At 49.0% G+C, this 14,759-nt stretch overlaps 1 protein-coding gene across 6 annotated transcripts in view; it reads right to left on the bottom strand.

The window, feature by feature from the left end:
• The window catches only part of LOC122544195 (scavenger receptor cysteine-rich type 1 protein M130-like), a 76,733-nt gene that overhangs the window by 30,632 nt on the left and 31,342 nt on the right, over positions 1-14,759 (bottom strand). For 5 of the 6 annotated variants that reach the window (XM_087981068.1, XM_087981070.1, XM_087981069.1 and 2 more), the window contains 3 exons: positions 13,601-13,900; positions 6,685-6,978; positions 2,494-2,787 (listed from right to left, as the gene is read on the bottom strand). In XM_087981068.1, the coding sequence (XP_087837194.1) occupies positions 2,494-2,787; positions 6,685-6,978; positions 13,601-13,900 (888 nt within the window). The remainder of the gene's footprint in view (positions 1-2,493; positions 2,788-6,684; positions 6,979-13,600; positions 13,901-14,759) is intronic. The other variant, XM_087981071.1, reaches the window with a different exon arrangement.

The following is a 14,759-nucleotide window of genomic DNA, read 5'->3' as shown; positions in this document are numbered from 1 at the left end:
TTCGGCCAAACGAATGAGAGTGTCGGTGGAGAGGTACTGTTGGGAACGTCTGGAGAGGAAAAAACGGAGGGCTTGGAGGCCCTGGTCATGGCGGATGGAGGTGTAGAGGGATTGGATATCCATGGTGAAGATGAGGCGTTGGGGGCCGGGGAAACGGAAGTCTTGGAGGAGGTGGAGGGCGTGGGTGGTGTCTCGAAAGTATGTGGGGAGTTCCTGGACTGGGGGGATAGGACAGTGTCGAGGTAGGTAGAGATGAGTTCAGTGGGGCAGGAGCATGCTGAGACAATGGGTCGGCCAGGGTGATCAGGCTTGTGGATCTTGGGAAGGAGGTAGAACCGGGCAGTGCGGGGTTCCCGGACTATGAGGTTGGAAGCTGTGGGTGGGAGATCTCCTGAGGTGATGAGGTTCTGTATGGTCTGGGAGATGATGGTTTGGTGATGGGGGGTGGGGTCATGGTCAAGGGGGCGGTAGGAAGAGGTGTCCTCGAGTTGGCGTTTGGCTTCAGCGATGTAGAGGTCAGTGCGCCAGACTACCACTGCGCCCCCTTTGTCCGCTGGCTTGATGGTGAGGTCAGGATTGGAGCAGAGGGATTGGAGGGCTGCGCGTTGTGAGGGTGAGAGGTTGGAGTGGGGGAGGGGGGGTCGACAGGTTGAGGCGGTTAATGCCTTCCTGGACCTCTCCATCTCCATCAGTGACGACCGACTTGACACTGACATTTTCTACAAACCCACCGACTCCCACAGCTACCTGGATTACACCTCTTCCCACCCTACCTCTTGCAAAAATGCCATCCCGTATTCCCAATTCCTCCGCCTCCGCCGTATCTGCTCCCAGGAGGAGCGGTTCCACCATAGAACACACCAGATGGCCTCCTTCTTTAGAGACCGCAATTTCCCTTCCCACATGGTTAAAGATGCCCTCCAACGCATCTCATCCACATCCCGCACCTCCGCCCTCAGACCCAACCCCTCCAACCGCAACAAGGACAGAACGCCCCTGGTGCTCACCTTCCACCCTACCAACCTTCGCATAAACCAAATCATCCGCCGACATTTCCGCCACCTCCAAACAGACCCCACCACCAGGGATATATTTCCCTCCCCACCCCTCTCCACCTTCCGCAAAGACCGTTCCCTCCGTGACTACCTGGTCAGGTCCACGACCCACCCTCCCATCCTGGCACTTTCCCCTGCCACCGCAGGAACTGTAAAACCTGTGCCCACACCTCCTCCCTCACCTCCATCCAAGGCCCTAAAGGAGCCTTCCACATCCAAAGTTTTACCTGCACATCCACAAATATCATTTATTGTATCCGTTGCTCCTGATGCGGTCTCCTCTACATTGGGGAGACTGGGCACCTCCTAGCAGAGCGCTTTAGGGAACATCTCCGAGACACCAGCACCAATCAACCAAATCGCCCCGTGGCTCACCATTTCAACTACCCCTCCCACTCTGCTGAGGATATGGAGGTGCTGGGCCTCCTCCACCGCCGCTCCCTCACCACCAGACGCCTGGAGGAAGAACGCCTCATCTTCCGCCTCGGAACACTTCAACCCCAGGGCATCAATGTGGATTTCAACAGTTTCCTCATTTCCCCTTCCCCCACCTCATCCTAGCTTCTAACCTCCAGCAACTCGATCCCCTGACTTGTCCGGACTTGTCCGACCTGCCCAGCTCCTTTTCCACCTATCCACTCCACCCTCTCCTCCCTGACCTATCACCTTCATCTCCTTCCCCACTGATCTATTGTACTCTATGCTACTCTCTCCCCACCCCCACCCTCCTCTAGCTTATCTCTCCACGCTTCAGGCTCTCTGCCTTTATTCCTGATGAAGGGCTTTTGCCCGAAACATCGATTTTGCCTGTCCTCGGATGCTGCCTGAATTGCTGTGCTCTTCCAGCACCACTGATCCAGAATCTGGTTTCCAGCATCTGCAGTCATTGTTTTTACCTTTTTATTCCTAATCAGTCCTTGTCTTTCCAAATATATGTAAATCCTGTCCCTCAGAATTGCCTCCAGCAACTTACCCAGCACTGATGTCAGGCTGACCAATCTATAGTTCCCTGGCTTTTCATCACTGCCTTTCTTAACTAACGGCACTACATTAACCACCTTCCAGTTTTCCAGCACCTCACTTGTGTGGCTATTGACAATGCAAATGTCTCAGCAATGGTCCAGCAATCACTTCCCTAGCTTCCCACAGAGTTCTGAGATACACCTGATCAGGTCCTAGGCAACTTATCCACCTTTAATTTGCTGCCTGTCAGGGCACGACAGACAGAAACCCTCATCACATTGAAGAAGGCTCGAGATAGGCGCTTGTGATACCAAAGCTATGTGTCAAGGGCTGGGGGAATAGGGTTGGGGATTAATGAGGTAGTGGTTTGTAACAGGAGTGGACTCAATGGGCTGAATGGCCTACTGCTGTCTAAGGGAACAGGAATACCTCAGGAAGCATTAACACCGCAAACCCAGGTGTAGCTGCGACTCACCTGTCAGAACAATGGGGACAGACTGACTGGGAGATGAAGCGATCCAGCGACCAGCCACCATGGTCTTGTAGGAACACGTGTAGAGTCCTTGGCTGCTGTTGGTCAGGTTCTGAATTGTATGTCTGAGGGACCGTTGGCTGGTGGTGTCGTCTATGATGGAGATCACGTCCTTTCGCAAACAGACTCGAGCCGGGGAGATGCCGTTGGGAAGAACGCACTCAATGGTGACTGTCTCTCCCACCAGATAGACAGGGAACACGGGACTCAGAGAGATGCTGGGTTCTGTTGGAGGATCTGAAACAGGAGGGACAGGCAAGATCATTTTCAACCAGGGTAGTAATTGTACCAGCCACCACCTCTTCCTCTGGCAGCTCATTCCATACATGCACCACCCTCTGTGTGAAAGAATTGCCCCCTTAGGTCCCTTTTACATTCTTTCCCACTGACCCTAACCCTATGTCCTCTAATTCTGGACTCCCCCACTCCAGGGAAAAGACCTTGACTTTCATCCTATCCACGCCCCCTCATGATTTTATAAACTTCTATAAGGTCACCCCACAGCCTCTGACACTCCAGGGAAAATAGCCCCAGACTATTCAGCCTCCCCTATAGCTGAAACCCTCAAATATCCTTGCAAGTCCTTTCTGAACACTTTCAATTTTAACAACACCTTTTCTATAGGGGCAGGGGGACCAGAATTGAATGCAGCATTCTAAAAGTGGCCATACCAATGTCCTGTATATCCACAACCTGACCTCCCAATCCTATACTGACCAATGAAAGCAAGCATACCAAATGCTTCCTTCACTATCCTGTCTCCCCATGACTCCACTTTCTTTTTTTTTCTTTTTTTTTCCACAAGTTTACAAAAGAAAACTAATAAAAAAACCCAAGTATAAACATTGATATACAGTTAAATCTTAAATAAATGATAATCAAAATCTATCAAACAAGAAAACAGAAATGCCAAGAGAAAAAAAAAGACAAAACTCAACGAACTACTCATCTAACTTACAACTAACCAGAGTGTATCATTAAAATTCTTACATTATTCAAGAGAAAAAAAGAAAAAAAATCCAACGGATAACACATAAATTGAGCAGTGATATACATGCTCGGAATGTGTTAACATCAGATCACAACAAAACACGTATTTATCCAAAACATCCCGAGCATAGAGCATATAAAATTCACAAAAATAAAAGCTCTCTAGTACATTCAGATCAATATAATAAAAAAAACATTTCTAAATAGTAAAAACAAAGTATAAAACGTATTTAAATAGAGATCTTCCCCCTTATTCCCAGGGGGCATCACTTCCTTTCCAAAAAACCCATGATAATCTCTCCCAACCAGTGCCCCATCCTTGAACCAGGCACCCCACGATAGGATAAAGAAAATTCAAGTACACTACTGAACTAGAAATAACAGTGAGTACCCTATCCCCCACCTACCCCCCACCCACACCAACACCTGGATATATTTGGTAATGTTAATACCATACATGAACATATATGACTATAAAATTTACAGTCTCAGCAATTAATAATTAAATATATTAATACAAAATAGCAGGGGAAAACAACCCCGCTCCCAAGGACAAAGATAAAATAAGACAAGGTAGCCACCTTCCCCCCATCTACATTAACTAGACCCCCTGGCCTATGTATATATAAAAAAAAGGAAAGGAAATCGCTAAGTAAAGGATAAATAAATAAGCCCGTCTTCCCACGCCCCGGAGATAATATTAAACAGTAAGATAATAAAAGGAGAAAAAAAGGGGGTAGACCGGGGTGGAGGTAGGGAAAACAACATCAACTAACTCTTATAGTTTGTCTAAAAGAGTCCAAAAGTTCCTTGGCCTTCTCCAGTGATCCGAAGTTAAACACGGACCCTTCATGGCTAAAGCGTAGATAGCTGGGTAGCGCAAGGAGTATTGCATGTTTAAATCCCTTAAATGCTTCTTTGCTTCATCAAACACCTTCCTCTTTCGAACCAAAGCTGGGGAAAAGTTCTGAAATAACATAATCTTGGATCCTTTATGAGTCATGGCTTGTGGATCTTTCCCAAGATTTCTGGAGGCTTCCAAAAGCATCTGCCTCACCTTATAGCTCTGCAGCCAGAACAGGACCGGGCGGGGGCGCTGGTTCGAGCCGGGCCCGCGTATTGTGACCCGGTAAGCCCATTCTACCCTTACCTGGCCTGATCCAACCTCCAGATTCAATAACTGTGGAAGCCACTGTTCAAGGAACCTTGTAAGCTGGCCTTCTTCTTCCCGTTCGGGAAGGCCCAGCAAACGAATATTTTTTCAACAACCTCAACGCAATCCACGGCCAATTCTGCAATGGCCTCGGAGAATCCGCCCCTCCGACTTGGCATTCAATTTCTTCGATGTCTCGGCTGTGCTTTTGTAGTGCAGCCAAGAGTGAATTCCACCGACTTCGGGCCTTTTCTATGAAAGCATCGATCTTCATGTCGAGTTTGGAGATTATTTCCGCGAGGCTCGCCACCATAGTTAAGTCCCCCGGGGCGGCTGCGGACGCCTCTGCTGCAGCTGGGGAGGGTGGGGGAGGGGCTCCTGCCTGCTGAGAGCTGCAGGCTCTTTTCCCTCTAGTCATTTTTACAGGAGACTGAACTGTATAAATTTAGTACTAAACCACTAATAACATTAAATAAAAACAATTTTTAGTTGATTTGGTGAGTGTGGTGGGGGAGGGTGGCCCACTTTGCCTAGGTCTTGGGAGGAGCACTATAGACTCAGACTTGCTGAGTCGCCGCCATCTTGGATCTCCATGACTCCACTTTCAAGGAGCTATGAACCTGCATCCCAAGGTCTCTGCGTTTGGCAACATTCCCCAGGTCACTATTATTAAGTGTATAAACCCTGCCCTGATTTGCCTTTCCAAAATACAGCACCTCACATTTATCTAAATTAAATTCCATCAGCCACTCCTCAGTCCATTGGCCCATCTGCTCAAGGTCCTGTTGTACTCTGAGATAACCTTCTTCGCTGTTTGCTACACCACCAATCTTGGTGTCATCTGCAAGCGTACTAACCATCACTCTTATTTTCAGATCCAAATCATTTATATAAATGATGACAAGCATTGGACCCTGCGCCGATCCTTGTGGCACACCGCTGGTCACAGGCCTCCAGTCCGAAAAGCAACTTTCCACAAACACCCTGTCTCCTAACTTGGAGCCAATTTTGTGTACAACTGGCCAACTCTCCCTGGATTCCATGTGTTCGAGCCCAGCTAACCAGTCTACCATACAAAACCATGTTGAACGCCTTACTGAAGTCCTTATAGACAATGCCCCCCGGTCTTCTTTCATTAATCTTCTTTGTCACTTCTTCCAAAAACTCAGTCAAGTTGATGAGACATGACTTCCCACGCAGAAAGCCATGTTGACTGTCCCTAATCAGTCCTTGACTTTCCAAACTCAAATAAATCCTGACCCTCAGAATCCCCTCCAACAACTTACCCATCACCGATGTGAGGCTCACTGGTCTATAGTTCCATGGCTTTTCCTTACCACCTTTCTTAAATAATGGCACCACATTAGCCACTGTCCAGTCTTTTGGCACCTCACTTGTGTCTATCGATGATGCAAATGTCTCAGCAAAGGGCCCAGCAATCACTTTCCCAGCTTCCCACAAAGTTCAGGGATACACCTGATGAGGTCTCAGGCAATTTATCCACCTTTAACTTGCTGTCTGTCAGAGCAGGAGAGACAGAAACACTCAACACATTGAAGAAGGCTCAAGACAGGTGCTTGTGATGCCAAGGTTATGGGCAAAGGGCTGGGCAAATAGAATTGGGGACTAGTAAGGTTGTGGTTTGTGACAGGAGTGGACTAAATGGGCTGAATGGAATACTCCTGCTACTACATCTAAGAGAGCAGGAATCCCTCAGAAAGCATTAACATCATAGATTGAAACTTTATTGCTGGAACAGCACAGCAGGTCAGGCAGCATCCAGGGAACAGGAGATTCGACGTTTCGGGCACAGGCCCTTCTTCAGGAATTCCTGAAGAAGGGCCTGTGCCCGAAACGTCGAATCTCCTGTTCCCTGGATGCTGCCTGACCTGCTGTGCTGTTCCAGCAATAAAGTTTCAACTTTGATCTCCAGCATCTGCAGACCTCACTTTCTCCTTAACATCATAGACCCAGGCGGAGCTGCGACTCACCTGTCAGAACGATGGGGACAGACTGACTGGGAGATGAAGTGACCCAGAGACCAGACACCATGGTCTTGTAGGAACACGTGTAGAGTCCTTGGCTGCTGCTGGTCAGGTTCTGAATCGTGTGTCTGAGGGACCGTCGGCTGGTGGCGTCATCCACGATGGAGATCGAGTCCTTTTGTAACCGGAATCGAGCCGGGGACTTGCCGTTGGGAAGAACGCACTCAATGGTGACCATCTCTCCCTCTAGATAGACAGGGAACGCAGGGCTCAGAGAGATGCTGGGCTCTGTTGGAGGATCTGAAACAGGAGGGACAGGCAAGATCATTTTCAACCAACTGAGCTCAGAGCTCATTCGAGAGAGCCGCATACACCAGGCCAAAAGTGCTGTGATATCTGTTCATAGAAGATCCGTTATGAAGCTTTGATCTAATGTAAGGGCTTACTTTGTTCCCCAAAGCAACTCTGAGCAGGTAGACAGCATGGATAGGTAGACCCATGGAAGGTGATGCTGGAAGGTAAAGACTTACACATTTAATGGTCGGGCCCTGAGGAGTGTTGTCAAACAGAGAGACCTAGGAGTGGAATGGTTAGTAAGTTTGCAGATGACACCAAAATTGGTGATGCAATGTACAGTGAAGTTGGAGATAGAGTTTAATAGAGATAAACATGACACGTTGCATTTTGGTAAGGCAAATCAGGGTAGGGTTTAATGGTAAGGTCCTGCCGAACCAAGGGACTTTGGGATGTAGGTTTATAGTTCTTTGAAAGTGGAGTCACAGGTAAACAAGACAGTGAAGAAGGCACTTGACATCCTTGCCTTCATCAGTCAGAGCAATGAGTGTCGCCATTGGGATGTGATGTTATGGCTGTATAGGACATTGATGTGGCTGCTTTTGGAATATTGCATTCAATATGGGTCACCCTGCTATACTGGTCACTCTTATTAAACTGGAAAGGGTGCAATAAAGGATGTTACCAAGACTTTGAGTTACAAGGAGAGGCTGGGACGTTTTCCCCAGAGTATCAGAGGCTGAAGGGTGACTTTATAGAGGTTGATAAAATCATGAGGACAAAGAAAAAGTGAATAGCCACGGTCTTTTCCCCAGGTAGGGAAGTCTAAACTTATACCAACAGATTCAAGAACAGCATATTCCTTGCTGTTATCAGACTCATGAATGGACCTCTCAGATATTAGAGTTGGTCTTTCTCTGTCATTGTGACACTATATTCTGCATTCTGTTCTGTTACCCATCTAAACTCCTATAGACCTAAAGTTCTCCATCTTTCTCCATAAGACAAACCCATCATCTCTGGAATTGATTGAGTGTATCTTCTCTGAACTCCGTCCAATACAACTCCATCCCTCCTCAAGTAAAGGGGACAAAAACTACACAGGGTACTCCAGGAGCAGAAACAGTTGTACAGTTATGACACTTTAACTACTCTCCCTCTTTTCTCTGAGCTACCTCCGATGCAACTCCATCCCTCCTTGAATAAGAGAACTGGAACTCTACGCGGTACTCCAGGAGCAGAAATACCTGTACCGTTATGACACCACTTTAGCTACTCTCCCTCTTTTCTCTGAGCTACCTCTGATGCAACTCCATCCCTCCTCGAGTAAGAGAACCGGAACTCTATGCGATACTCCGAGTGCGGAAGTGCCAATACCTTGTACTGTTGTGACAACACTTTAGCTACTCTCCTGCCTTTCTCTGAACTGCTTCCAATATAACTCCATCGTTCCTCAAGTATAAGTAATCAAAACTCCTCACCATGTCCCAGTTGTGGTCTGGCTAGTGCCTGGTACAGTTTTTGTTGTACCCCATTTGCTTCTTCTCCATGATCCCTCTGTCCTGGGGCTTTCCGCAGTCTTTCTCCTGTTTAATTAATCTTCATCTCCTCTCTTCCTCCTGCATCACCTCACACCTCCCCTCATTACATTCCATCTGTTTGCCCACCATTGAACCCTGTCTAAATCCCACTTTGCATCATCCTCAGCATCTACCTTCCCATCTATTTGGGGACAACTGCAAACCTGCTGACAGTCCATTCACTTTCCTTCATCCGGGTCGCTGATGTACATTGTGAATAATTATGGTCCTGGCATTGATTCCTGTGGCACACCGTTAATTACAGTTTGCCATACTGAAAAGATCCCAAATTTGGAAATTTACCACAATCTAAAGGTGACTAATACCTTTTTCTACCTGAAGAGTAGTTTGAGAGCAGAGAGCATCACCTCAGAGAATAAGGGTCATCAGTTTAAGATGGAGACAATGGTGCCGACTTACAGGTCTATAGCACAGGCAAAAGCCCTCTAAATCTTTTCTGCATACTTTTCAGTTTAATAACATCCTCCCTATAGCTGGGAGGCCAGAATTGTACTCAGTTTTCCAAAAGTGGCCGCACCAATGTCTTGTCCAGCTGCAACACGACAACCCAACAGCTGTACTCAATGCTCTGACCGATGAAGGCAAGTGTGCCAAGTATATGAAATAGGAGCAGGAATAGGCCATCTGGCCCATCGAGCCTGCTCCGCCAGTCAATAAGATCATGGCTGACCTTTCTTGTGGACTCAGCTTCACTTACCCACCCACTCACTGTCACCCGTAATTTCTTTACCGTTCAAAAATTTATCTTTACCTTAAAAACATTCAACAAGGTAGCCTCATCTGTTTTACTGGATGGGGAACTCCACAGATTCACAACCCTCTGGGTGAAGATGTTCCTCCTCAACTCAATCCTAAATCTGCTCCCCCTTATTTGGAGTCTGTACTCCCCTAGTTCTATTTTCACTCACCAGAGATTCCACCACCCTCACTTCTAAATCCAAACTAATAAGGAGAAGGTGCTAGAAAAACTGAATGGCCTGAAGGTGGATATATCACCTGGACCAGATGGACTACACCGCAGAGTTCTGAGAGGTGAAAAATGTGTTGCTGGAAAAGCGCAGCAGGTCAGGCAGCATCCAAGGAGCAGGAGAATCGACGTTTCGGGCATAAGCCCTTCTTCAGGAATGAGGAAGGTGTGCCAAGCAGGCTAAGATAAAAGGTAGGGAGGAGGTACTTGGGGGAGGGACGTTGGGAATGCGATAGGTGGGAAGGAGGTTAAGGTGAGGGTGATAGGCCGGAAAGTGGGTGGGGACGGAGAGGTTGGGAAGAAGATTGCAGGTCAAGAAGGTGGTGCTGAGTCTGAGCGTTGGGACTGAGACAAGGTGGGGGGAGGGGAAATGAGGAAGCTGGAGAAATCGGCATTCATCCCTTGTGGTTGGAGGGTTCCTAAGCGGAAGATGAGGTGCTCTTCCTCCAGGCGTCGTGTTGCCATGGTCTGGCAATGGAGGAGGCCAAGGACCTGCATGTCTTTGGCGGAGTGGGAGGGGGAGTTAAAGTGTTCAGCCACAGGGCGGTTGGGTTGGTTGGTGCGGGTGTCCCAGAGGTATTCTCTGAAACGTTCCGCAAGTAGGCGGCCTGTCTCCCCAATATAGAGGAGGCCACATCGGGTGCAGCGGATGCAGTAAATGATGTGTGTGGAGGTGCAGGTGAATTTGTGACGGATATGGAAGGATCCCTTGGGCCCTTGGAGGGAGGTGAGGGGGGAGGTGTGGGCGCACCTTTTGCATTTCTTGTGGTTGCAGGGGAAGGTGCCGGGAGTGGAGGTTGGGTTGGTGGGGGGTGTGGACCTGACGAGGGAGTTGGGGAGGGAGTGATCTTTCTGGAACGCTGATAGGGGAGGGGAGGGAAATATATCCTTGGTGGTGGGGTCTGTTTGGAGGTGGCGGAAATGACAAAGGATGATACGATGTATCTGGAGGTTGGTGAGGTAGTAGGTGAGGACCAGTGGGGTTCTGTCCTGGTGGCGGTTGGAGGGGCGAGGTTCAAGGGCGGAGGAGCGGGAAGTGGAGGAGATGCAGTGGAGAGCATCGTCAACCACGTCTGGGAGGAAATTGCGGTCTTTGAAGAAGGAGGCCATCTGGGATGTTCGGTATTGGAACTGGCCCTCCTGAGAGCAGATGTGGCGGAGGCGAAGGAATTGGGAATATGGAATGGTGTTTTTACAGGGGCAGGGTGGGAGGATGTGTAATCTAGGTAGCTGTGGGAGTCGGTCGGTTTATAGTAAATGTCTGTGTTGAGTCAGTCGCCCAATGTAGAAATGGAGAGGTCTAGGAAAGGGAGGGAGGAGTCTGAGACGGTCCAGGTAAATTTGAGGTCGGGATGGAAGGTGTTAGTAAAGTGGATGAACTGTTCAACCTCCTCGTGGGAGCACGAGGTAGCGCCAATACAGTCATCGATGTTGCGGAGGAAAAGGTGGGGGGGTGGTGCCAGTGTAGCTGCGGAAGATGGACTGTCCCACATATCCTATGAAGAGGCAGGCATAGCTGGGGCCCATGCGAGTGCCCATGGCTATTTCTTTGGTTTAGAGGAAGTGGGAGGATTGGAAGGAGAAGTTGTTAAGAGTGAGGACCAGTTCAGTCAGTCAAAGGAGGGTGTCAGTGGAAGGGTACTGGTTGGGTCGGCAGGAAAGGAAGGAGACAGCCGCCTACTTGCGGAACGTTTTGGGGAACACCTCTGGGACAGCCGCACCAACCAACCCAACCGCCCTGTGGCTGAACACTTTAACCCCCCCTCCCACTCCACCAAGGACATGCAGGTCCTTGGCCTCCTCCATCGCCAGACAATGGCAACATGGCGCCTGGAGGAAAAGCGCCTTATCTTCCGCTAGGAACCCTCCAACCACAAGGGATGAATGCCGATTTCTCCAGCTTCCTCATTTCCCCTCCCCCCACCTTATCTCAGTCCCAACACTCGGACTCAGCACCACCTTCTTGACCTGCAATCTTCTTCCCAACCTCTCCGCTCCCACCCCTCTCCGGCCTATCACCCTCACCTTAACCTCTTTCCACCTATCGCATTTCCAACGCCCCTCCCCCAAGTCCCTCCTCCCTACCTTTTATCTTCGCCTGCTTGGCACACCTTCCTCATTCCTGAAGAAGGGCTTATGCCCGAAACGTCGATTCTCCTGCTCCTTGGATGCTGCCTGACCTGCTGCGCTTTTCCAGCAACACATTTTTCACCTCTGATCTCCAGAATCTGCAGTCCTCACTTTCTCCTTTTTTCAAAGTTCTGAGAGGGACAGCTGAAGGCATTAGTGGTGATCTTTTAGGAATCACTAGAGTTAGGGAAGTTCCTAGAAGACTGGAAAATCGCTAGCGTGACACCCTTATTTAAAAAGGGAGTAAGGCAAAAGATGGAAAATTACAGACCGGTTAGCCTAACCTCAGTCATGGGTAAGATCCTGGAATCCATTGTGAAGGATGATATTTCTGAATACTTGGAAGTGTGTGGTAAAATAGGGCAAAGTCAGCATGGTTTCATCAAGGGGAGGTCATGCCTGAAAGGGCAACTTTTTCACGCAGAGGGTGGTATGTGTATGGAATGAGCTGCCAGAGGATGTGGTGGAGGCTGGTACAATTGCAACATTTAAGAGGCATTTAGATGGGTATATGAATAGGAAGGGTTTGGAGGGATATGGGGCGGGTGCTGGCAGGTGGGACTAGATTGGGTTGAGATATCTGGTCGGCATGGACGGGTTGGACCGAAGGGTCTGTTTCCATGCTGTACATCTCTATGACTAAGTAAGGACCAGATTAGATCAAGGAGAGCCAATGGATGTTATCCACCTGGACCTTACAAAGGTCTTTGACAAGGTGGCACACAGGAGGCTACTGAGTAAGATAAGGGCCCCTGATGTTAGAGGCAAGATGCTAGTATGGATAGACGTCTGGCTGTCTGACAGAAAGCAGAGACTGGGGATAAAAGGGTCTTTCTCAGGATGGCAGCCGGTGACTAGTGGTGTTCCACAAGGCCCAGTGTTGGGACTACAGCTTTTCACTTTATACATTAATGATCTAGATGAAGGAATTGGGGGGGGTTCTGGTAAAGTTTGCAGATGATACAAAGATAGGAAGAGCGACAGGTAGGCATTGAGGAGGCGGGGAGGCTGCAGAACGATTTTGACAGGTTAGGAGATGGGTTCTTGAGTACGAAGAGTTATGGGAAGAAAGTGTGAGAATGGGGTTGAGAAACTTATCAGCCATGACGAAATGGCGAAGCAAAGTCGATGGGCTGAATGGCCTAATTTCTGCTCCTTATGGTTTTAAGGAATATTGTCCCAATCTACTCAATCTCTCCTCAAAAACCAACTCCAGAATCGACCCGGTGAACCTTCTCTACACCCCCTCCAGTAGCGGTACAGCCAGTTCTTCTGTAATGCAATGGTAGTGTTCTTGTGCAACCTCATGTTATAGAAAAGTCACATTGTAAAACAGTGCTTAAAGTGTTGGCGCCATAATCATGTTACAGCTAACACAGGTTTAAAACGTTCGCGCTTTAGATACAACATCCCCAATTTGTCATTCCCATTGCGGCGAACCCATTCTGACGAAACACGTGTTATAATGGAACAACATGAAAACCCTTTCTCAAGTAAGGAGACCAAAACTGTACACAGTGATCCAGATGTGACCTGACCAGCAACCTATACAGCTGCAGCATCACCTCCCTGTTTTAGGCTCCGCCCTTCCTGCAATGAAGGACAATATTCCATTCGCCTCCTTAATTACCTGCTGCACCTGCAAACCAACTTTTGTTTGCGATCCAAGCCTCCTTTTGCGCTCTGCCTCCCTGCGATTCCACTTTCAAGGAACTTTGTCCCTGCACCACCCTGGGTCTCTCTGTTCTACAGCACTCTAGCAATGGAGGACAATATTCCAGCTGCCTGCTTCAATACTTGCTGCACCTGCAAATACCAATGTGTTTTACGGTTCCACTCCTCCTTCGACACCCTGTCTCCCCGTTGACGGAAGAGTTGGCACAGCGGGTTCCAAAGACGGAGACAGGAAAGGCACCGAAACGTGACTCACCTACGACCCGGATGGGAATGGAGGGGCTGGCCCGGAAGGTGACCCAGAAGCCAGTGACCAGCCTCTGGTACAGGCAGCTGTAGCTCCCCCTGATGCTGGTGCTCACATTACGGTACAGGAAAACAGCTCCGTTTCTGCCAGGGTCCAGCCGGTGCTCCTTGGCCACAGACGTACCCCTCAGGATGCGGAAACGGCCCCCAAGGTAACCCTTCGGAGCCAGGCACTGGATTGCCAGGGGGATCCCAGACACGTGGAGGGGGCTGTCCGGTGTGATTGTGATGAAGGGTCGGAGCAGAGAGCCTGGGGGGAGGGAGGGAGGACACAAAGTCATCAGGATTAGTGTCTCATTCACTCCCCCCCCCACCCCTCACCGCTATCACTGTGGGACACATCCATCACAGTCTCTGCTCCCCCCTCATGGGGTGAGTTGGGCTGTTGTTGTCGGTTTGTGAAGGGAGAGGGATTGGGGTTATCATGGGAGAGGCTGTATGAGACAGACAGAGAGAGGGAGAGGGTGGGAGAGATGGAGGGAGTGTGAGAGAGAGGGATTGGGGGAGGAAAAGGGGGACTGAGAGGGATCGGGGGAGAGAAAGGAGTGAGAGAGAGAGGGAGAGAGTGTGTGTGTACGAGAGACACAGTGTGCAAGAGAAAGAGTGTGAGAGAAAGAGAGTGTGAGTGAGAAAGTGTAAAAGAGAAAGAGAGTCAGGCTGTGGGAGAGAGTATGAGAAAAAGAATGAGAGAGAGAAAGTGAAAGAGCGATAGAGTGAGAGAGAGAGACAGAGACAGGGAGAGAGAGAGTTTATGAGGCAGAGTATTTATGAGCAAGAAAGATAGAGTTTGAGCGAGACAATGTGTGAGAGTGAATGTGAGAAAGGGAGAGAGTGAGCGTGTGTTTGTGCAAGTGTGGGTGTGGACATGAGTGTACGTGAATGTGAGAGTCTGCGTGAATGTGAGTGTGTGTGAAAGTGAATAAGAGTGTGTGAGAGTGTATGAGAGTGTGTGTGTGTGAGTGAGAGTGTGTGAGATGTATGAGAGTGTGTGAGTGAGAGTGTATGAGAGTGTATGAGAGTGTGTGAGTGAGAGTGTGAGTGAGAGTGTGTGAGAGTGTGTGTGTGTAACTGAGAGTGAGTGAGAGTGTATGAGAGAGTGTGTGAGTGTG

The sequence above is a fragment of the Chiloscyllium plagiosum genome, unplaced genomic scaffold (assembly GCF_037043375.1).
Source record: "Chiloscyllium plagiosum isolate Xiang-an unplaced genomic scaffold, Cpla_swu_hap1 HiC_scaffold_38, whole genome shotgun sequence".
NCBI lineage: Eukaryota > Metazoa > Chordata > Chondrichthyes > Orectolobiformes > Hemiscylliidae > Chiloscyllium > Chiloscyllium plagiosum.
The sequence above is the reverse complement of the archived record's forward strand: the minus strand, read 5'-3'. Positions and strand labels throughout refer to the sequence as shown.